The 24,557-nt window shown below is 41.9% G+C and overlaps 1 protein-coding gene across 5 annotated transcripts in view; it reads right to left on the reverse strand.

The window, feature by feature from the left end:
• dgkh (diacylglycerol kinase eta) overlaps positions 1-24,557 on the reverse strand; it is a 285,492-nt gene that overhangs the window by 65,122 nt on the left and 195,813 nt on the right. For all 5 annotated transcript variants that reach the window (XM_033032903.1, XM_033032904.1, XM_033032905.1 and 2 more), the window contains 7 exons: positions 22,242-22,367; positions 21,554-21,656; positions 16,405-16,567; positions 15,846-15,954; positions 12,329-12,468; positions 7,127-7,211; positions 4,028-4,119 (listed from right to left, as the gene is read on the reverse strand). In XM_033032903.1, coding sequence (XP_032888794.1) covers positions 4,028-4,119; positions 7,127-7,211; positions 12,329-12,468; positions 15,846-15,954; positions 16,405-16,567; positions 21,554-21,656; positions 22,242-22,367 — 818 coding nt within the window. The remainder of the gene's footprint in view (positions 1-4,027; positions 4,120-7,126; positions 7,212-12,328; positions 12,469-15,845; positions 15,955-16,404; positions 16,568-21,553; positions 21,657-22,241; positions 22,368-24,557) is intronic.

Consider the following 24,557-nt stretch of genomic DNA (forward strand, 5'->3'; position numbering starts at 1 on the left):
GAAATATTGTGGAATCCGTTGCCACAGAAGGCTGTGGAGGCCATGTCAATGGATATTTTTAAGTTAGAGATACAGTGCATTCAGAAAGTATTCACTCCTTCACTTTTTCCACATTTTGTTACATTACAACATTCTAAAATAGATTTAATTCTTTTTTTACCATCCATCTACACCCAATACCCCATAATAAAAAAGCAAAAACAGGTGTTTATAAATGTTTGCAAATAAATTAAAAATAAATAACTGAAATATCACATTTACAAAAGTATTCAGACCCTTTACTCAGTACTTTGTTGAGGCACCTTTGGCAGCGATTACAGCCTCAAGTCTTCATGGGTGTGATGCTACAAGCTTGGCACACCTGTATTTGGGTAATTTCTCCCATTCTTCTCTGCAGATCCTCTCAAGCTCTGTCAGGTTGGATGGGGAGCATCGATGCACAACTATTTTCAACTATATACCCTTCCCCAGATCTGTGTCTCGACACAATCTTGTCTCGGAGGTCCACGGACAATTCCTTCGTCTTCACGGCTTGGTGTTTGCTCTGACATGCACTGTCTGTCAACTGTGGGAAATTATATAGACAGGTAGGTGCCTTTCCAAATCATGTCCAATCAATTTAATTTACTGGTGGACTCCAATCAAGTTGTAGAAACATCTCTAGGATAATCAATGGAAACAGGATGAACCTAAGCTCAATTTTGAGTGTCATAGCAAAGGGTCTGAATACTTATGTGAATGTGATATTTCAGTTATTTCTTTTTAATTACTTTGCAAACATTTCTAAACACCTGTTTTCGCTTCTTCATTCTGGGGTATTGTGTGTAGATTGATGATTTAAAAAAAAATTTTTTAATCCATTTTAAAATAAGGCTGTAAGTAACAAAATGTGGAAAAAGTGAAGGGGTCTGAATACTTTCTGAATGCACTGTAGATTCTTGATTAGAACAGATATCAGGGGTTATGGGGAGAAGGCAGGAGAATGGGGTTAGGAGGGAGAAATAGATCATCCATGATTGAATTGCGGAGTAGCCGATGGGTTGAATGGTCTAATTCTGCACCTATTACTTATGAACATAAATATCAGCATGTTACCAGTTCCCATTGTCTGTTACAAATATAACATATCAATAGCCATAGCCAGAGTCCACTGATGTACCATTTGTCCAATGCTGTTTGTGGTTTATATGAATGGTTTGGATACGAATGTACAAGGCACAATTAGTAAGTTTGCAGATGACACTAAAGTAGGTGGTATCATACACAGTAAAGATAGTTATAAAAATTTTCAGCCGGTTCTTGAGCATGTGGGCTGAGAAATGGCTAATGGAGTTTAATGCAGATACTGTAAGTGCAAGATGTTGCATTTTGGAGTAGTGTTCAGTTTTGGTCACTCTGCTGTAGCAATGGTGTCATTAAGCTGGAAATAATGCAGAGAAGGTTAATGAATATGTTGAAAGGACTCAAGGGACTGAGCTTTCAGGAGAGGTTGGGCAGGCTAAGAGTTTATTCCTTGGAGTGCAGGTGGATAAGGGATCTTACACGGGTGTATAAGATCATGAGGTGAATAGATTGGGTAGATGCACATAGTAAGGGAATCGGGTATCAGAGGACATAGGTGAGAGAGGGGAAGGGTAATAATAACCTGAGGGGCAACATTTTCACACAGGGTGGTGGGTATGTGGAACGAGCTGCCAGAGGAGGTTCAGGTAGTTGAGGCAGGTACTATAACAACATCTAAAAGGCATTTGGACTGGTACATGGATAGGAAAGGTTTAGAGGGATAGGGTCCAAATGTGGGCAAGTAGGACTAGTGTAGATGGGACATCTTGTTCAGCATGGACAAATTAGGTCGTATGTGCTGGATCCATGCTGTAGTTTCTATGGCTCTAGAAAATAATGTTGGGATCAGTGGAACTTTTTCAAATTGGCTATCAGCAGCTCGTGTGTTTGACTTTAATATTATATCAATGATTTGGATGAAGGGACTGAGTGTATCATTGACAAATTTACACAAGAGCAAAGATAGGAGGGTTTGCAAGTTGTGAGGTGGGCACTCAAGAGCTTGCTATTGTTATATGTGGGCAAAGATTGACGGATGAATATAATGAGGGAAGATATGAAGTTATCACTTTGTAGAATAAAAAACTGTTTGATTAGAGTGAAACTACAAAATATTGTAGTTTAATGGGTCTCTTGGAGGTCTCAGTATCTGAAAAGTAATAAGTTAGCATGCAAGTGCAGTGAATGGTATGGAAGACTAATGGAACATTGCCTTTATTGTAAGGGATTTGAAATTAACAGGTAAGACATTTTTGATACAGCATTTCAGGTTTACATTATGCTGGCAAGACCATACCTGGAATATGGTGTATAGTTTTGGTGTCTATTTTATAGGAAATATATGTGTTGGAGACAATGCAGAGAGATTCACGGTTGATTCCTCGAATGAAGGGGTTGATGTATGAAGAAAAAGTAAGCTGGTTGGGCCGATTCCCACTGGTTTAGAAGAATGTGAAGTGATCTTATTGAAACATAAAGATTCCGAGAGGTTGAAAGAATGATTGCTGAGAAATTATTTTCCTCTAGAATTATATTGCATGGTTATAAAATATAGGATTTCCCTTTTAAACCAGAGGTAGGTTTATTTTCTTAGAGGATTGTGAATCTTTAGAATTTACCATTCAAGGGAGCTGTGGAGTCAAAGTCTTTGAATATATTCAAGATGGAGATTGACAGATAGTTAAAGCACAAAAAAGTCAAGGATTATGGAGAGAGAGCAAGAAAGTGGTGTTGAGGCCAAGATAGGATCAGCCTGGAGCTCATTAGCCTACTCCTATTCCTGCGTCTTATGTTCTAAAGCATGTCAGGATGCAATGGAATAATTTTCACTTGTTTGGTAGTAAGCAGCTCGTTAGCAACCAAGAATCAGAGTATTGGCGGTGGCAATCCTTCTAACCTGTACAGATCGTACCTCCTGATGAATCTAAGGCTCTTCCTTCTGCACCATCTCTCCATCAACACATTTGCCCCTGCTATCCTTCAAAATTCATTGGATTATGATCCAGGGGCAACTCCTTTGAGGATAGTGATGACTGTAAGGAATTTGCTACCCCAAAAGGACTGGGGAAGCTTAGTCACTGAGCTATTAACAACAAAGGTGGATAGATTTCCAAATATAAAGAAGCTCCCCCAGGAACGTTGTGCTGAGATAAAAGGTCAACATGATCTCACTGGATGGCAAAGAAGGCACAAGGGGCCAAATGATCTACTCCTGTTCCATTACAAACATTTATGCTCAATCACTGCAGCAATTCGCCAAGGTTTCTTCAATAGTATCTATTGAAGACCAATCTATTGAAGACCAATAGTATCTATTGAAGACCAGTTTGTGCAGCACAGTAGTGCAGCGGTCGAGTTGCTGCCTTACAGAGCCAGAAACCTGGGTTTGACTCCGACTGTCAGTATGGAGTTTGCACATCCTCCTTGTGACCGCATGGGTTTTCTCCAGATGCTCCCATTTCCTCCCACATTCCAAAGACATATATGTCTGTACATTAATTACCTTCAGTAAATTGTCCCTCGTGTGTAGGATAGAACTAGTGTATGGGATATCATTGGTCAGCATGCACTCGGTGTAACAAAATACCTGTTTCCACATTGTACGTCTAAACTAAACAGAATACGAGAAGAGCAAGAGCAGCAGGTACGTGATGACTATTTATCCGCCATCCTGTCCCCTAAGTGTCACAATATGCTGATTTGGAAAGTTAATGGGACTAAATACTGGAAACTCTATTCAACACAACTGTTGCAGCATCTTCACCAAAATGACTGCGGACCAGTAATACTAGGTGGCACATCTCAATGGCAATTAGGGATGTGCGAAAAATACTGGCCTTGTTGTACATCCGATGCTCATATGCAAAATAGGAATTTAGAAAATATAGTCGAGTTGTGGATATAATTTTTAATATTCTCACCAGAAAACAGTCTACACTTCTTCTAGGTGCATTAAGTGACTCACTTGGCAGAAGATATTACGACTGAGTGCTGGTCAGAGTTGAGGATCTTGGTTAGGTGAGCAGCAACAGAATCCTCATATGCTGATATCTGAAACTGAGAAGAGAAGGTTAAACTTTCCAGGTGAACAGATCCCTCAGACACCCGATGACACTTAGTCGAGGTCACACTGGGTAACTACTGAATATAACCACAGCTTCTCAACATCAGCTAATTTCTCCACTCTCTGCCATCTTCAGAAACTATTCCGAACTTTGCCAGAAGACTATGTTTCATCCGAATATTATAAATATAAAATGTATTCTGGTTGTAGGGATGGCTGTGTCAGAGACAATAGGAGTGGATGTGTGTGTTGCTCCCAACCAGTATATAGTCATTGTCCATAACTGTTAAATTTTTCACCACTCGTCCCCATCCAGCTGAAACACGCACATTTCCTCTGGAGTCACTGAGCCAGTTGAATTAACCTGTCACTCCACAGCTTCTTGTTGGTTCTTATGGCCAGACTTGACTTTAGCAATCACCTTATCAGGCGTACCATACACTGCATACACATGAAGACACAAGGAACTGAAGATGCTGGCTAACAGAAAAAGTGCTGGAGTAACTCAGCAGATCAGGCAGCATCTCTGGAGCAGAGGGATCCGTCACATTTTGGGTTGAGATTCTGCTTCAGACTGTATAGATGTCATCAGTGTGGGCTGAAATCCATGTGACTGGTCTTCGCACGTGCCAAATACATGGGGTACTAAAGCTCACTTTAATAATAAGAGATGTATATTGCACTGTTATTTTACACCAATATCCCTCCAGCCTATTTATATTTTAAAGGAGCTTTGGATTTTTTTTTCATGGGATGCTCTCCATGCCAAGCAACTCCAAGGAAAAGTTACTGGATCTGCTTTCGATGGCAACAAAACAAAAAGATTTCTAACCATTTGCTATTGGACTGTTTCGGCTTCAGGCAAAGCTCACAACTAGGTGATTTCAGCCCTTGAACTGTACCAAACACAAAACACTAATTGTCTGTCCTCCAAGAAGACATTGCTTCAGAAGTTATGTGCTTCAGAATATTATGTGTTTGTTTCCAACATATATATTTTTTAATAATCAGCTTGTTGATTTATTAAAGTCAATACAGGTACACAACCTTTTATCCGAAAGCCTTGGGACCAGACACTTCTCGGATTTCGCAATTTTTCGGATTTCGGAATGGAAGATTTTTAGCGTAGATTAGGTAGGTAGCGCGGGCGGCTTGAAAAGTCTGGAGCGGCTGCCTCCTCCCCGGAGACCGGGGAATCATTGTAAATCATTGCTTAAATGTTAGTCAGTTAGTTTGGAGGGATTTTATGTGGTGGGGGGGGGTGAAGGGGGAAACTTTAATTCTTAGTCCCCTACCTGGTCGGAGAGGCGGGAAGCGGGCAATGCCTTATCAGGTCGCCGTGCAGTAAGCTCCGGAGCGCTGTGGCCGCTGACTCCCAACATCGCGGAGCCGGGGCTGCGGGCGTCCGGCCGCTGGCGGCGCCGGTAGGAGCTCCGACCCCGGCGAACTCTACCCCTGGCTGTGCGGCACTCCAAATCCAGCGCGGCCCGCGGCCGGACGCCCGCAGCCCCAGATCCGCGATGTTGGGAGTCGGTGGCCACAGCGCTGGGATACCAGCGGGGAGCGGGCAATGCCTTACCGGATCGCCGTGCCCTCCAAACTAACTGACTAACATTTAAGCAATGATTTACAGATGTTTAAGTGTCTCCCCGGTCTCCGGGGAGGAGGCAGCCACTACAGTAGTGCAGACCTGGGTTGACCGTGGGTCGTTTCGGGTCAAGTTTGGCGCAAAACGCGAGCTTTGGTGTGCAGACGACATCCTGGAAAAAATGTCCGGTTTTCGGAGCTTTTCGGTTTCCGGAACTCCGGATAAAAGGTTGTGCACCTGTATATGAAAAGCCTGTACCTTCCCTTTATTCCAATGAAGTACAGCTTGAACAGATAGCACACACATTGTTTAGAACAGTATAGAAACGTCTAAACACCTCAGCACACAAGGAAAATACATTTCAGCCAAATTATTTGTAAAGGGTCCTTAATGGAAATAGCAGGTGACACTGACCAACATGTACAATAGTGTGTATTGGTTTTCATGGCTTTATGTTAATTGTGAGATCCTCATGGTCACAGCATTGTTGTACACACTGAAAAATTTGCCCTGTAATAAATCTTTCCTAATAGAAAGTTTTAACCTCTTACATATCCCAGTTCACCAGCACAGAACATCAATGCCTCATTCTCTCCACACAGAGGCTGGCTGATTTAACATTTTCCATCCTTATCTGTTTTCCAATTTACAGATTTTCTAATACTTTTCATTTGCCATGAATATAATTTAACCCACGTAATTAAAGCTCTTCATATTAAGATTAGCTTCTCTGTGTCACTATGGGAGGCTGTAATGGGAAAGGGAGGAATTAAAGACCAGATGAGTCACTGCACATTCTGCTAGTTCACTACAACATTGGCAGAGAATGACAAATAGGGCAATACATTTTCCCCGTCTCTTCAGGGACTAACTCATCAGTGTGAATTACCTTCCAAACTCATTCAGCTGCCACAGAGTTAGTGGGAGGAGAGAGATTTCAAATACATAGTTCACTGAAAATGAGTATAACTTGGTGAAATCAGGGGACTGTCATGGCTTAGTTAGTTTGCTGGACTGTGAATTCACGTTCTGTCTGAGGCAGTTATTGCAGAATAGTATTTACACAGCACACAATGAAATTATCAGCCTATCCGTAATGGCAAACAAATACACAATTATTATTATTATTATTCAGAAGAAAACATGTGGGCATTTTGCAACTAATATTTCTAAACATAATTCAATGAAAAAAAATCTAAATTCACTTTGTCCACACACACTACAAATCAGCATGCCAGTCATCTAAAACATTCCAATGTGGGGATGGAACATTTTTTCAAATTTCTAGCCTGCATCCGAGCAAAATCATAAAAAGTATCTGGGTCTCCTCAGATTTATCTTTGTGCTTTCGATTAAGGGCCGAGAGCAAATTAACATTCTGTAATAAAGTCTTTGTCATGTTACATACTCACTTGGGATTCCTCAGCATCCTCCTCTGGGGTCACTGCCAAGGAATGTTTTGGTGGTATTTTTATCTCATACGTCATAATGCTCCATCTGAATAAAAGAAAACACATCCTTTATTTAATTACTATTTGCTGAGCAAAGGTAGCCCTGTTCTTGATACATAAGAATATTCAAAGCAAGAGTTGGTTGAAAGTAAAGTACTCGATGTGTTAAGACATATATTATTGAGAAAGGGAGTGCTTGAGGGGAATGAAAGAGCAGACGAGGGAGTTCAAAGGTAGCCATCGCTCTGAACTGCCAAAAGGGGAAGACAGGGAAATGCATGTCTGGTGCTGGCCACCCCATGAAGACAGTATCTATCATAAGGAACCCCAGCATCTGGGCTATGCACTATTCTCACTGCTACCTTCGTGCAGGAATTATGAAAGCTACTTTCCTACAACGATCAAGTTCTTGAACCACCTACACAACCCCAATCCTACCCTTGACCACCGAACACTACGGACCATTTGCACTTCCATGCATCTGTTTCCTTTTCTAAGTGTGTTTTCCACTAATGCCGGTTTTTTTGTGCAATCTTCTTTCTTTTAGAAATTTTCTGTGTAATTTATAGATACAGTGCCCGACATAATGTTTGGGACAAAGACCCATCATTTATTTATTTGCCTCTGTACGCCACAATTTGAGATTTGTAATAGAAAAAAAATCACATGTGGTTAAAGTGCACATTGTCAGATTTTAATAAAGGCCATTTTTATACATTTTGGTTTCACCATGTAGAAATTACAGCAGTGTTTATACATAGTCCCCCCCATTTCAGGGCACCATAATGTTTGGGACACAGCAATGTCATGGAAATTAAAATAGTCATGTTTAGTATTTTGTTGCATATCCTTTGCATGCAATGACTGCTTGAAATCTGCGATTCATGGACATCATCAGTTGCTGGTTGTCTTCTCTGGTCATGCTCTGCCAGGCCAGTATTGCAGCCACCTTTAGCTTATGCTTGCTTTAGGGGCTAGTCCCCTTCAGTTTTCTCTTTAGCATATAAAAGGCATGGTCAATTGGGTTCAGATTGGGTGATTGACTTGGCCACTCAGGAATTGCCATTTTTTAGCTTTGAAAAACTCCTTTGATGCTTTAGCAGTATGTTTGGGATCATTGTCTTGCTGTAGAATGAATAGCCGGCCAATGAGTTTTGAGGCATTTGTTTGAACTTGAGCAGATAGGATGTGCCTATGCACTTCAGAATTCATTATGCTACTACCATCAGCAGTTGTATCATCAATGAAGATAAGTGAGCCAGTATCTTCAGCAGCCATACCTGCCCAGGCCATAACACCCCCACCACCGTGTTTCACACCTGAGGTGGTATGCTTTGGATCTTGGGCAGTTCTTTCCCTCCTCGATACTTTGCTCTTGCCATCACTCTGATATAAGTTAATCTTCGTCTCATCTGTTCACAAGACCTTCTTCCAGAACTGTGGTTGCTCTTTTAAGTACTTCTTGACAAACTGTAACCTGGCCATCCTATTATTGTGGCTAACCAGTGGTTTGTATCTTGCAGTGTAGCCTCTGTATTTCTTTTCATGAAGTCTTCTGCGGACAGTGGTCATTGACAAATCCACACCTGACTCCTGAGGAATGTTTCTGATGTCAGACAGGTGTTTGAGGATTTTTCTTTATTATAGAGAGAATTCTTCTTTCATCAGCTGTGGAGGTCTTCCTTGACCTGCCAGTCCCTTTCCAATCAGTACACTCACCAGTGCTCACTTTCTTCTTAATGATGTTCCAAACAGTTGATTTTGGCTGATGTTTCTAACAGTTTTATTCTTGTTTCTCAGTCTCAATGGCTTATTTGACTTTAATTGGCACAACTTTGGTCCTTATGTTGAGAAACAGCAATAAAAGTTTCCAAAGGTGATGGAAAGACTAGGTGCTGAGAGCTCTCTCATACCTGCATTAAGGAGGCATTTAAACACACCTGAGCAATTACAAACATCTGTGAAGCCATGTGTCCCAAACATTATGGTGCCCTGAAATGGGGGGACTATGTATAAACACAGCTGTAATTTCTACATGGTGAAGCCAAAATGTATAACAATGGTACACAAAATTGCTGGGGAAACTCAGCGGGTGCAGCCGCATCTATGGAGCGAAGGAAATAGGCGACGTTTCGGGCCGAAACCCTTCTTCAGACTTCAGACTGTATAACAATGGCCTTTATTAAAATCTGACAATGTGCACTTTAACCACATGTGATTTTTTTCTATTACAAATAGCAAATTGTGGCGTACAGAGGCAAATAAATAAATGATGGGTCTTTGTCCCAAACATTATGGAGGGCACTTTAATTTGTTCTATGTGTTCGTCTTTGTGCCTGTGATGCTGATGCAAACATTGATTTCATTGTATCTGTACCTCACTGTACTTGTGCATATGACAATAACTTGACTTGACTCAATGCTAAAAATCACTTTGGCCATGAGACCTTCACTTTGCAATTTTTACAGAGGCCAAGTTTTAAAATGTGCGGCTGAGACTGTCTAAGATTCGCTCAAGATATTTGTGATGTTGTAGGTGGAGAAGGGTGGCGGTCAGCAATTTGGGAGGAAGGGTGAGCCGTGTTGGGGAGAAGTGAGAGAGCTGGGGATTAGTGTCCACGGTAGATCAATGAGCAAAGCAAGTGATTGGGTCTGTGGGATGACTTTGTACAAAGGGCCAAGCCCTAGAGTCAGGGCCCACAATCAGGTAAGTGCCGCGGTGGAGGGGGCACGGTGGAGGGGCTTGCATTCAGGAGGGATTAAATGGTCAAGACCAGGCCTCAACAATGAGAGGAGTGGTTGGGCTGGGATCCCAGATGTTCAGAGGTAAGGATGGAACTTATTAAACAGATATCTCAACCCTGTGCAAGATTACAAAAAGCTAAATAGCCCAGCAACGCCCATCAATGGTTTTTCCCCAGCCAATGCTCTAACGTCCCCACAAAGATCAACGAGAGAGCTTAGTGTAGGAAATGACGTACGTCTATGTAAGAATGTTGTAGAGGGAATACTTGGAACCACTTTCAAATTAACCCAAATAATGGCCTGTTACTCAGGTTAAAGTCAATTTTCAATCACATTAACACGGGAAAAAAAGCAGCATTCTTCCGTTAAAATTCTAAGCACTTCTATTGAGGTAGAGAAAAATAAACCATTTCCATTTGTCGATGCCTACAATTAGTAGTTCATAAACACATCCAATAAGAATTAAGGAGAGCCGAGAGCCCCACAATATACAGTACCATACTGTCATAGAGTCATAGAGAAATAAAAAATGGAAACAGGCCCTTTGGCCCACTAAGTCTGTGCCCACCAGTGAGCACCCTTTAATTGACATTAGTCCTACCCTTACAGATTTTATTCTCCCACGGTCTCATCAACTCTGGCTACCATTCACCTACACATTGGGATAATTTACTGGCCAAATACCTAGCCAAACTGCACATCTTTAGGATGTGGGGGAAAACCAGAGCACCTGCAAGAAACTCATGCATCACAGGCAGATTGCTCAAACTTCACATAAACAGCACCCAAGGTCAGGATTGAACCCAGATCTCTGGTGCTGTGAGGCAGTGGCTCTACCAGCTGTGCTACTGTGTCATCCTGTCTGTCATTGAGAGTTGAGTACATGGAGCATAAGTACTGGAACAAATCACCAAGTCCAAAAAAACCAGAAACTGCCACACTCAGCAGGTGAGTAAAATAACTAGTTTTTTTACTTTCCCAATTCAGGCTTGAAGCATTCACTTTTGTGTCTTCTTCCATAGATGCTGCCTGACCTGCTGGGCATTTCCAGCATTGAATTTATATTTCAGATTTCCAATATCTGTACGTGTTTTTGGCTTTCACAAATGTCAAGAATGTGCAAGAAACTCGCCCTTACCAGAGGTCTTTTGAATGTATTTACCATGGTGCGTTCATCATTGCAGTGAAACCACTTACATAAATTACTGCGTGAATTTATTCTGGCATTGGCTTGTACTTGTACAAGCTGACATGAACTTTTAATTAAAATGATGGAGGCACTTACCAACCAATTCATTAGTAAATTGAATCAGGCATTTAGTTCAAGGCTGCAGGTGGAAATCAATGCCACAGTTTTACTAAAGGCCTTGCAGAGAACTTCTGAGTTTTACAGTAAATATACCTGGCTCAAATGCTAAACTATCCACAGTAGTTTAACAAAAACTAGATTTTAATTATCAAGTTTTTAATGAGTGACAGGGGAAATCAAGTTTCCATTTCAACTTCATCTCAATTCTTTGCACAGTGCATAAACCAGCCATGTTACATTTACTACTTCCATTGTTACCATAAAAGAGCATAATTCCTTATTACTCTAAACTTATGTTTAGTTTTAAATCATAGACTTCCCCTTCCAGACAGCGGAGGAATGATAAAGGTGAATGTGAGGTAAAGTGCTTGGAAGACACTGCTCCTGCTTTAAGCATGCTGGCAAGCAACTTCTAATAATCGATTGAAATATAGCTTACTGCAGAGAGTTGGAAAGCTTCCAACTCTATGGCTAGGAATGCAGCACAGAGAATTTAACAGAAGGGATGAGCGAAATTAATCTAGCCACTGCTCTCAAAGATTTATACAGGCAAAGGTTGCTATCTGGCCCAGCCATTAGTCAATCTTCTTTGCACAGCGTTCAAATTCCATTAAATAATTCCAGCATTCGACTTTCCTGACCTATGCCCCAAATATAAGTTTGTTTCAATTTATCTCCCCAGCTCCCCCTCACAATTATCATGCAATTTAAAATTTATGTTTTCAGCTTAGCATCCCATATTGATATCCATATTGATATATAAATATTAATATCTGTCATTTTTCTACATTTAATTCTCATTTCAAACCACAAATACTAAATTAGCAGTTAAGTGCTTGGTGATGTCTGCAGGTTGTGAAAAGCACAATGTCAACACAAGTCTATTTTGCTTCAGAGTTGCTGAAGTGATTAGATTTCCAGCAATATCTCGAACAGATACTTAGCAACACAAATGTCAGTGATGCCCGATCATCAGGGTTTTTGCAATGTATCTCTCCGTTAGGTCCTGATGCCACACCATTTCTGAATCTGCTTTGATACACCACCTGACCAGGATCCTAGTTCCACATAACCCACAAGCCTCCGTTACCAATCACATGTGCACTTACCTGTCTAACATTTTGGTGCTGGCCCGTTCCAATTTTTCAAGGATCTGGGGGAGCTGTGTGTCATCATCACATGACCCTCCCCAGCCGAGGACCCGTGCCAGATCATTTCCTGTTCCCAATGGTAGAACTCCGAGCTGACACTGCAAAACAGCAGGATTTGGACATTAGTAGTTCTCAAGACTAATTTCTTGGGCATACTCTTCCTTAATTTGTACACTCAATCTTTGTTAAATAATGTCTTCCCTTTTTCTCAGCCTCTCTGGGCAATGCATCTCTGACCAAAAGAGTCTTTTATTACACAGGGTCTTTTTTTCCCCCTGGAGCACAGGAGGCTCAGGGATGACCTTATAGAGGTTTGTAAAATCATGAGGGTCATAGATAAGGTGAATAGTCACAATCTTTTAAATGGGGTAGGGAAATCTAAAACTAGAGGGCATAAGTTTAAGTTGAGAGGGGAAAGTCGGACATGTATGTAGATAAGAAAGGTTTGGAGTAACATGGCCAAGTGGGACTAGCTTGTTTTGGCAACTTGATTTGCATGCACGAGTTGCGTCGAAAGGCCTGTTTCCATGCTGACTATTTCCAGCATTCTCTGATTCAATTGCAGATTACTACCATCTCCAGTATTTTATTTGAGAGGAAATGTACTTTGAGGGGATGGAAAAAAAACAGCCAGCAAATAGGCAGGCAGTAAATAGAATCTTATATTCTATGTTTTGCTGCCTTCTTTTACTTAAGTATGATTGTGCTTATGATTAATCTCAAATGAAGGCAGCAGAATGTAGAATATATGAGTGCAAATGTGAGGAAGGTTTTTCACAGTTTCAGAAAGCATTCAAGGGGAAGGGGTAGGTTATTCTTCAGTCGGGGGTTGGCGGTAGGGTATTCACATGGATAGAGAACTAGTTGGCAGACAGGAAGCAAAGAGTAGTCTCAAACAGATACTTAGCAACACAAATGTCAGTGATGCCCCATCATCAGGGTTTTTGCAATGTTTCTCTCGGTTAGGTCCTGATTCCACACTATTTCTGGATCTGCTTTGATACACCTCCTGACCAAGATCCTAGTTCCACATAACTCACAAGCCTCCGGGGTCCTTTCAAGAATGGCAGGCAGTGACTAGTGGTGCTGGGATCCCAGTTATTTACAATATATATTAACGATTTAGATGAGGGAATTAAATCTCCAGGTTTGTGGATGACACAAAGCTGGGTGTCAGTGTGAGCTGCGATGAGGATGCTATGAGACTGCAGGGTGACTTGGGTAGGTTGGGTGAGTGGGCAGATGCATGGCAGATGCAGTATAATGTGAATAAATGCGAGGTTATCCACTTTGGTGACAAGAACAGGAAGGCAGATTATTATCTGAATGGTGTCAATTAGGAAAAGAGGAGGTGCAGCGAGGCCTGGGTGTGCTTGTACATTAGTCACTGAAAGTAAGCATGTGAAGAAAGCTAATGGCATGTTGGCCTTCATTACAAGAGGATTTAAGTATAGGAGCAAGGAGGTTCTACTGCAGTTGTATAGGGCCCTGGTGAGACCACACCTGGAATGTTGTGTGCAATCTTTGTCTCCTAATTTGAAGAAGGACATTTTGCTATAGAGGGTGTGCAGAGTAGGTTCACCAGGTTAATTCCCGGTATGGCGGGACTGACATATGATAAAAAGAATGGATCGACTGGGCTTGTATTCTCTGGAAATTAGAAGGATGAAAGGGGATGGAAGGGAAAGGGGAAAGTAGAAGCATATAAAATTCTTAAATGATTTGACAGGTTAGATGCAGGAAAAATGTTCCCGATGTTGATGGAATCCATAACCAGGGGTCACAGGTTAAGAATAAGGGGTAGGCCATTTAGGAATCTGAGGAATTTGTATCCCACAGAAGGCAATGGGTGTTTTCAAGAGAGTTAGATTTAGCTCTTAGGGCTAAAGGAATCAAGGGATATGGGGGAAAAAAAGAGGAATGGGGTACTGATTTTAGATGAATGAATGAATGAATGAATGGCCTACTCCTGCACCTATTTTTTTTATGTTTCTAGTCCATTTAAAATCATAATAAAAATCTAGAATCCAGAAATAAATAATGATAGAATAAATTACAGCACAAAATCTGTAAAGAATAAAGATGCAAATGGCATATTATGGTTACGATCTCCTAAAATATGTTACTTAGTAAACTTGTATCACCAAGTTGGAGTGAAACTTAGATTTGTAGGTTAGCTGTTGGTAAATTTGAGCAAAATAGCTGCTAAAGCACACAATTCAACAAAAATGTCAAGAGTGATAACTAGAAATCACAGATCAACAAGTTCAATTGCTATTGGAGGTGATCAATTGAGAAATCTGCTGACTGAATACTTGCACATGGACATTGCTACATCATGAACGGGAAGTCACATGTAGCCATTCTTCTGGAGACTTTGCATGATATTGTTAACAGGAGAACAGGGAACAGGAGAAATGCAATTAATAAATAGTTTTTACATGGTCACATTAGGGAATAACGGCTGAAGATGGAGTCTTCTGATCCTAATAGAAATGTATATAATGTTGCTTTTAATTTTTATAATAATTTAATGATGTGCAAATGATTCATGCAATAATATTTCCCAGCTTGACAATGAGATAATCAGGACCAATGGACGGCAACAGGATGTGGTGAAGTAACTGAAAGAATGGTTAGACTTTTCCAATACAATTGATGAAAGGATGAGCCAGTGGATTGTGGAAGAGACAGCTATCTTCCCTCCACACTGCTCTAGCAACATTACCTCCAGGGAATGATTGGCAATAGATGGGAAAATGGAGTAAGTGTCTCTGTGAAATATGAAAAAGATGACAATGGAAGATTATTGAAGCAAAGAAGAGGTAATTAAATGCTTTTCTGCCCATGGAAGCAATAGCTGAAGTGATGAGATGGGATAACTTGGAAATAATTATTTTCTGAAAACTGAAATTTTGCTAATGGAGGATTAATTTCATTCCATAGCATAGTGTCTCTGGAACTTCTCTGCACCATAGATTGCATTTGTAAAGATATTGTAAAACAATAAGCAAATTCCAATCAGTTCATAATATATTGAAGTTAGAGCATAACACTGAAAGAAAGCAGACGCAAAGAAATGCAGATGCTAGTTTATTTTTTTAAAAGGGCTGGAATAACCCAGTGAGTCCGGCAGCATATCTGGAGAACATGAACAGGCGACCTTTCAGGTCAGGACCCTTCCGCTGACTGAATGTGGTGAGAAAGTTGGGAGTATGATTTGCAGATGGTTGGACAAAGCCCAGAGATGAAAAGTATGAGATAAGGTGAAGCCAGAGGAAGGAATATAAGTGGAAAAGGAAGGGGTAAGGGAGAAATGGATGCAATTCCAGGTGGGGCACAGGGAAGAGAGGGGAAGAAAACGGGAAATAAAGTGTTCACCGGGAGGAATTTATACACATGAAATAATCAATTTAACATCAACATTTTTTTTTTAAAGCTTAAATAATGTCTGCTATCATTCCCTCCATCTCACCTGTTTGTGCAGGTTTAACTTATCAATCTCAGATAGCACCCATCCAACACTTCCATCTCCTCCACAAACTAAAATACGGAAAGTATCAAATTTTTGAAACAATCGTAATCTGTAAAAGAAAAAAATAAGTAAAGATTACAAAAGAAGGAACTCTACTATCCTATAGAATGATAGAGCTCTGTCTGAAAGGCTCATTCCCACATAAATGACAGAAATCCTTCAGGGCCTCATCACATGTAGCCCCACAAACCACAAAGGGTTAACGGATGCATACAAAAAACAAAAACAGAATGCAAGTTGCACTGGTCAGTGATTGAAAATAACGTATCTTTATGTAGAGAAGGAATTTCACCTTTCAAAGCAAACATGCCTTTTAAACGCAATCAGTAAAATTAGGATACTGCAAAATTGAATTTACACAGGGAAACAGATAACTCATACTGGTGTAAGTGTCTTGACCACAACATAATATTCTAATAAAAATCAGTAACTGTCATATGGGCAGATACTTGCATTAATGGTATAAGTCAGTTGAAAATATTTTCAGATTCAGCCTTACCCAAGATGAGGTCCTCCATTCATGAGATCAAACACCTGAGCTGGATTTAACAACTGCTTGAATCTTCGTAGGAACTTGACTCCCTGATTGTCCCCACTCTTAGAGTTGACAAAGACTAAAAGTGGACTGGCGCAAGAAGGCGGGCAGCTGGCTTTCCAAAACCCTGCATCAAAAACAGTCCATGCGTCAACCTTAGTCTGTCCTACACCATCCAATAGGGTTGGCTTAATACCTTGAAACATGAGCATGAGCAATACTTCATTCACAAGTGGGAGGAGTCACGACAAGAAGACATAGCAGCAAAAATAAGGGGGCGGTCATTTAAAACTGAAGTACACAAAATTTGACTCTCTTAGATGGTAATGAATTCTGGAATTCTCTTCCCTCTAGGGTAATGGAGGTCAAATCATTAGATATCAAGAGATGGATGGGAGCCGGGATTTCCACGGGCGCAAGGAACAAATTACCTAAGGTTTGCGTTGAGTGAACTGAGTGTTCTAAACGTCCTCGTCGTACACCGGCGTTTTGTGAGAGTGGTTGGATCCCAGCTTCAGCTCAACCAACGTCAGTCACATTACCCGGACAGGCGACGGGGATCAAGAGTTGATGTGAGGCATCGGCGATGCTCTGGAATCCTAGTCGGCCACCGCTGAGCAGCGGGTTCGAGGAGGCAGCGCTCGACCGGGGGAGTAGAGGTGTCAGTTCTTCCAACGGCATGCGGAGAGGCACCAGTTACCGCGGCCCGCTGACTCCTCGATCCCGGGATCCAACCACTCTCACAAAACGCTGGTGTTTGACGAGGACGGTAAGGACACTCAGTTCACTCAACGCAAACTTTAGGTCATTTGTTTCTTGCACCCGCGGAAATCTCCAGCGCGGTCGAAACGAGGGGGTTCTGAAGTTGCATTCTCTCGATTTAGGTCATTTTCTCGACTCTCCTAGAAGCAACGAGCCATGACTTTACCAGTGGTTGTCTGTCTGAAAACTGAAAACTCTCTCCCTCAACTCTCAGTCTCTCCCTGTCTCCCACTCGCATCTACCCCCTCTCTCTCGCTGTTACACCCCGCTCTCCCCCGCTACCAGGCACCCCGTTTGCTTTTTTATTCTCAAATGACCTTTGCCAAATCCCATGATTCCTTGTGTTTTTCGGAATACCGAACTGGCTTATTGACAGAGAAGTCAGTAGGGGAGTGAAATGGGGAACTAAAGTTGCAGGCAGCAAGAAACTCAAGGACACTCTAATGGATTGATACAGGTACTCTGGAAAACAATTACCCAATCAGTGTTTGGTCTCTCCAGTGTAGAGGAGGCCACATTGTGAACACCAATTGCAGTACACAAGATTGGGAGAAGTGCAAGTGAATTGTTGCCTTATCTGGTAAGAGTGTTTGGGTCTCAGGATGATGGGAAGAAAAGAGGTGCAAGGACAGATGTTGCACTTCCTGAGGTAGCGGTAAAATAACGTAAGATAGGGAGTGCTGTCAAGATGATTGAGCAGACCAGGGTGTCACAAAGTTCCTCTGAAATGATGAAAAAATAATATGTGTCTGTGATGGAATCTTGTTAGAATTGGTGAGAATTATAAACTATGATCTGTTGAATGTGGAGGCTGATGGGGTTGAGGTTGAGAACCAGGGGAACTTATTTTACTTTGTTCAGGAGAAGATGGGATTTGTGCAGAGATGCAGGAAATGGATGGAGATGCCATACAGATGCTGCCTGACTTGCAGACCATTTCTTCTCTTTTCTGCATTTGCTCCAGATTTCCAGCATCTGCAATTTTTTGTTTTATTACTTTCCATAGTTGGCATTGAGGCATGCCTGGGATGATGATGAAAAGCATCAATGTATTCCTTTATCATTATTACTTTTTTGCATAGCTTTCATTCATTGCTGTCTATCTCTCAACATCATCGTCTATATCTCTTGTTTCCCTTATCCCTAATCAGTCTGAAAAAGAGTTTTGACCTGAAACGTCACCCATCCTTTCTTTCCAGAAATGATGTCTGCCCCGCTGAGTTACTCCAGCTTTTTGTGTATCAATGTATTCCATGTAGATAATCATCTTAAACATAGTATCTTCTTGTGAACTTGGTTCAATGCTGTTCCAGCCTCAAAATTAGAAGGTAGCAGGTTCAAGCTAGTGTTTGAACACATAATCCATCTGACCTGCTTCACAATACTGAAGGATTGTTGCATAGCAAGATGAGCAAAACCGAGGGTCGGTCTCACAGTGAGATACAGCACAAAAGTTCATTGTGTCTGCTCCCAACCTTCAAGTACCCATTGTCACACTATTTTTTACACTAATCTGTTTTATTCTTTCCACATTCCCATGAAGCTTCCACCCCTAACTCACCTACACACTTGGGCCAATGATAGCCAATTAATTTACCAATCTGACACATTGTGCTGGGGTAACTCAGTGGATCAATCTGAAGAAGAGTCACAACTTGATACATCACCTATCCATATTCTCCAGAGCTGCTGCCTGACCAGCTGAGTTACACCAGCACTTGTTTGGTAAACCAGCATCTGCAGCTCCTTGTGTCACCATCTATCCTGCCAACCTGCACATTTTTGGGAGGTGGGAGAAAATCTACACAGTGACAGGGAACACGAGCAAACTCCTCGAAGATCGTACTAAGGCTAGATCGAACCTGGATTGCTGGAGCTGTGAGGCAGTGGTTCTACTCACTGTACTACTTTACTGTTCTAAAGGAAACGTGGAGAAATTTCTCCTAGTATTTTGGACAATGTTGATCCCATAATAAACATCAACATAAAAAAACATCTGCTCATTCATCTAACTGCTTCTCGTGGAAACTTGCCAACCTCATTTCAGTATATTACAATCGTTAAAACACTTCAGAAGTATTTAATTATTTGCAAAACATTGCCCTGAGGATGCAATGGGCTCTATGCAAATGGAAATCTTCAATCATTGGTGTGTCCTCTAATTTTATATCTTATGGATAATACTGGAGAGATTTTATATGGAATCCCCCATGAACAGGGACAAGAGCCAACAATCGCTGGCTTTCTATCAGTCACTATCAGCAGCTCAGAGCTTTCCATATAAAGGCTGAGCAAACAGTGCCTTTGAGCAGAATTAATCCAGGGCACTGTACTTCAAAGATTAGAATGATGCCTCAGCAGGCAGGCAATGAATTCTGCAACAGGCACTGTCATTATCCATTTAACCTAAAAAGATTTACTATGTGCAGCTAATCATTAGCATAATTGTAATTGAAAATGACACAACACTACTATGACAAATATGAGGATCATGGACAGAAATGGGCATTTCCAGAAACATATTATTCTACTGTTTGCATTTATAAAACATTTCAGTGGCAGAGATCTTTCACAAGAAAATTTGAGCAGAGTGGGAGTAAATAGTCAAAAATGGCTAATTGCCATAAGTATTGATAATGTAACAATGACATTCCTACTTGCTGCAGCTTAACAGGCCCATTAAAGCAACAACACACAAATAATCAGTTAATACAAGAATCAATTAAACAATAAATTAATATTAGGTAATCAGTAATATTAGGTAACCAGACTATAATATTGCAAATCTGAAGTCCATAGTGCAACCAAAACAAAGTCCATAGTAGATCATAGAAAAATAAAGAACTGTAAATGCTGGTTACAAAAAAAAGACAGAAAGTGCTGGAGTAACTCAGCAGGTCAGGCAGCAGCTCTGAAGAACATTGATTGGTGACATTTCGGGTCAGGACCCTATTTCAGACCGATTATGGTGGGGGATGGGGTGAAGAAAGCTGGAAGAGAGGAGGGGCAGGATATAACAATGTTTGGATTACTGATTAGCGAGCGGTGAGCTGTGTGTTCAGAGGGTGAGATTGGAGTGGGCAAAGGAAGTGGAGAAGTCAAGACGGTTGATGTCTCACTAGTAATGTGAAATATAAAGGTCTAAAGAGAGTAGAAGGCTGCAAGGGGAAGTCCACGAGGAGGAGGAATGTTGGAGATGGGCGAATGGGGTTGTCACCGGCAGGCGAAGACTCCTCACCAGGGAAAAGGGCCTGGAAACCCAGGCAATGGAAGAAGAGCTCAATCTCATGGCAGGCTCAGAACTGGTTGAGGTGTGAGTGTAGGGGTACAAAGGTAAGGCCTCTGATGAGGATCCTGCATCCATTCTTTCCGCCCCTCCCCCTTTCTTCCCCCTGTGTCCACCTGGACTCGCCCTCAATTATTCCACTGACATTCCTTCCTCTCGCTTCACAATTTACAACTCTTTAATCCTTTGTCTCACACCTTGTCTTTTCACTTCTGGGTTTTATCTAATCCCCCTCGCCGGTATCCACTTATTACTTGCCAGGCTTTGTCCTGCCACTCCTCTCTTCCACGTTTCGTTCCCCTCTCTCTCCCAGTACACTCATTCTAAAGAAGGATCCCAACCAGAAATGTCATGTTCTCCAAAGATGCTGCCTGACGGCTGTGGTTCTCCAAGCAATGTGTGTCTTTTATTTTCCATGGTAAATCGTAGTTGCTGAGGCCGAGGTTAGTGTTCAAGAGGCTGATGGTTGTTGGGAATATTTAAGCGGGCAGAATAGGGTCATTAAAAATGTTTATATCCCAGGGAGTGCAACTAAATTAGCCCGTGCATCAAAAGCGCCATCAATGTGGCCAAGGCTGCTCTCACAAACAAAATCAGACAAAAAGAGACATCCCATAAAGCAGATATTAAGAAATGTATTTAAAGAGGTTACAGAGAAAGGAAAAGGCAAGGCTTAGGGAATTCTTAAAGCAAAGATGAGCATTTAAGAAACAAGGAATTAATTCTCTCAACAACATTTCTGTGATAAGATTGATTAGCACTAAATCTGATGTTTTTGATTCTTATTCTGAATATCAGAATAGAAACATTTACCCTATCAATCCTTGAATTGTCCCAAATAAATGTATGGCTTTACTAAACTGAGCTCTAATCATCCTTCAGCACATATTCCTTATTTACCAGCGTTCCCTCACTAACATTCAGTCAAATTCTGCTGGAAATCAACACTGAGATGCAACGCCAGAAGCTAGAATAAGAGAGCTCTTCTTAACGAGGCTTACACCACTTCACGGTTAAATGACATACAGAAAGAAGGCAATAGATCTTGTCAGTGTAATTACTTACCATCAGAATCAATGCTATTCAATGCAGTGGGAGGAATGATGGACACCTTGCACTGGCCCAGAGGACATTTTCGAGGATACAGTTCTTTGCAGGCAGTGTGCACCTTGCAGAAACAGACAGTGTTTGATAGTTACACGAATTGACAAGAAAATGACAAGAGTGAAATAAACTTACATGTGGCAGTAGATGACCTACAGCATATCTCAGAAATACTTCAACAAAGTATCCCAAGCTTTGAAAAGGCTTGAACAGGAGCTGGTAATCTTAGAATAGAAAGGCCGAGTAATTTAAACACATTTCTGCTATCGTTCCACTTTACACACTTGAAAATATGACATAGAAGGAACTCCAGTTGCTGGTTTACATATATAAGTGACGTTTTGGGCTGGAACCCTTTTTCAGACATATTGTAGGTGGGGGGTGGGACCTAATGTGGATAAATGAGATTAATGTTGATGGACAAAAAGGTCAGCATGGTCTGCTGAAGGGCCTGCTTGTGCGCTGTACAACTCTTCTCTGTCTATGATTTTGTGTGATGGGATGAGGCTTGAAGATAGCAACAGCATGTTCCATGCTTTGTAAGTATAATGCTATTGTATAATACATTTTAGTGTATCTGAAAATTGTGTTTCACTCTTGAACCTCATCTACCACCGTAGCAGCAAAGAGAAGAAGGTAAACTGCTCACCATGGCTTTGCACCAGAGGCATCTCCAGTCCTGCAGGCGGAGTACGCTGCCACATGTCTTGTCACACACGGCACACTTGGCACTAACAGGCAGGTTACCTTCGAGCCACTGATGAGGCATGGCGATCTAATTGCATAAAATAAAGCACCAATTCATTGTATGTTTCTCCAAAAAACAAAGCATAAGGTATTAGCAGCATGTGAATAGATGTCTTACTGCATAATTTAAACCCCATCTTGGATATGTTTTATTTCCCTTGCTGTTTACATAACCCCTGTCACTAGCCCATTTATCCAAAGAGCCTAATCCTTATTCACCTTTGCAAGCCCCAAATAAACGAGATCAAGGTTAATGTTATATCTTTGGTAATTCACATATGATCTAAGGCATCACAACTCTTCCACCTTAATGCCAAAGCTTCCATGATCTTCTCAGTAAAAATGGATGAGAAGCATTCATTTAATATCTCCTCCATCTCTTGTGGTTCTACATAAAGACAGCCATGCTGATCTTTACAGGACTTATTCTTTCGTTCACCACCTTTTACTCTTAATATATCTGAGGAATCTCTTAGGATTTTCCTTTACCTTACCAGCTTCATTTCATGTCTAATTTTTGCTCTCCTGATTGCTTTCTTAAGTATACTTCTATACTAATACTCATGGAGAATTGCTTAATCCGACTGCCTAAAACTGACGTATGCCATCTTCTTTTTCCTGGCTAGAGTCTCAACATCTCTTTAGGGTTCCTAAACTTGCCACTCATAACCTTTCCTTAGAAGATTTCACCTCTGTACTCTTGCTATCTCATCTTTGAACGCCTCTTACCGGCAAAGAACTCACCCAATCGACCTCCGCATTCTCACACCTAATGCCTTCATGATCAGCCTTGCCGCGGTTTAGTTTAGTTTAGAGATACAGCACGGAGACAGGCCCTATGGCCCACCGATCCGCACCGACCAGCGATCCCTACATGTTAACACCATCCTACACACACTAGGACAATTTTTTACATTTGCCAAGCCAGTTTACCTACATGCCTGTATGTCTTTAGCGTGTGGGAGGAAACCGAAGATCTCAGAGAAAACCCACACAAGTCACGGGGAGAAGGTACAAACTCCACACAGACAGCACCCGTAGTTGGGATCAAACCCGGGTCTGTTAAGGGCCTGTCCCACGAGCATGCGACCTGCATGCGGCAAGCGCGACCAAATCGGAAGCGGGGGCCGTGCGGAGGTCGAGTGATCCCCGTATAGGGCCGGTCCCACAAGCATGCGCCTGCATGCGGCGAGCGTGACCAAACCAGAAGCGGGGGCCGCGCGGAGGTCGAGTGAGTGAAGTGAAGTTCGAGCGAAGTCCGCGGGAAGTTCGCGCGTGACGTATGGCGTCAAGACATGCGTATGGCGTTGAGACGCTGCGCACGCCCGTCGAGGTGAGGCGTATGGCGTTGAGGTGGCTGCGGGCCGGCAGGCCGTTGCCGCGCAGAATTTTTGAACACGGTCAGTTTTTCGGAGCCCAGCGCGATGTCGGGACCAGCTCCGCACAACTCCATACGGCTCCGGCGATCGAAGTGGGACCGGCCCCGCGAGGCCATACGGCTCAAGCGACCACGTTAGGTCGTGCTTGCCGCATGGAGTCGCATGCTCGTGGGAAAGACCCTTAAGGCAGCAATTCTACCACAGCGCCACCATGCCACCCATAACTTGTAGGCCAGCCCAATCCTTCTCCATAACCACTTTAAAACTAATAAAATTATGGTCACTGAACCTAAAGATAGTCTCAACTGATATTTCAGCCACTTGCCCTATCTCATTCCAGATGAGGACATCCAGAGTTGCAACCTTTCTAGTACGGTTCTCTATATATTGATTACGGAAGCTTTCTTGAACATATTTAACAAATTCCACCCTGTCCAAGCCTTTACACTGTAGCTGTTAAGCTTCTAGCATTGAAATAAATACATTTCAAACCACCAGTCTTTCCTCTCTCTTTACTGTGCACCGGTCTGCACTGTCTGTTCTCTTTGACTACAGTATTTCTCCACAACCTCTTCCCTGCCTGCTTTCTACCCTGCCAATTTAGTTTACACCCCCCTGAATGGCACTAGTCAATCTCTCTCCCAGGATATTAGTCCTCCTCCTCCACCAATTCACCGTCCTTGCGCATATGACAATAAACGCAACTTGACTTGTCGGCAGTGTATGACATCCCTGTGGGGAGAACAGAATCAACACACAGGCTCAACAAATCTCTGGAATTCTCTGCCACAGAAGGTAGTTGAGGCCAGTTCATTGGCTATATTTAAGAGGGCGTTAGA

This window comes from Amblyraja radiata, chromosome 14 (assembly GCF_010909765.2).
Source record: "Amblyraja radiata isolate CabotCenter1 chromosome 14, sAmbRad1.1.pri, whole genome shotgun sequence".
Classification (NCBI taxonomy): Eukaryota; Metazoa; Chordata; class Chondrichthyes; order Rajiformes; family Rajidae; genus Amblyraja; species Amblyraja radiata.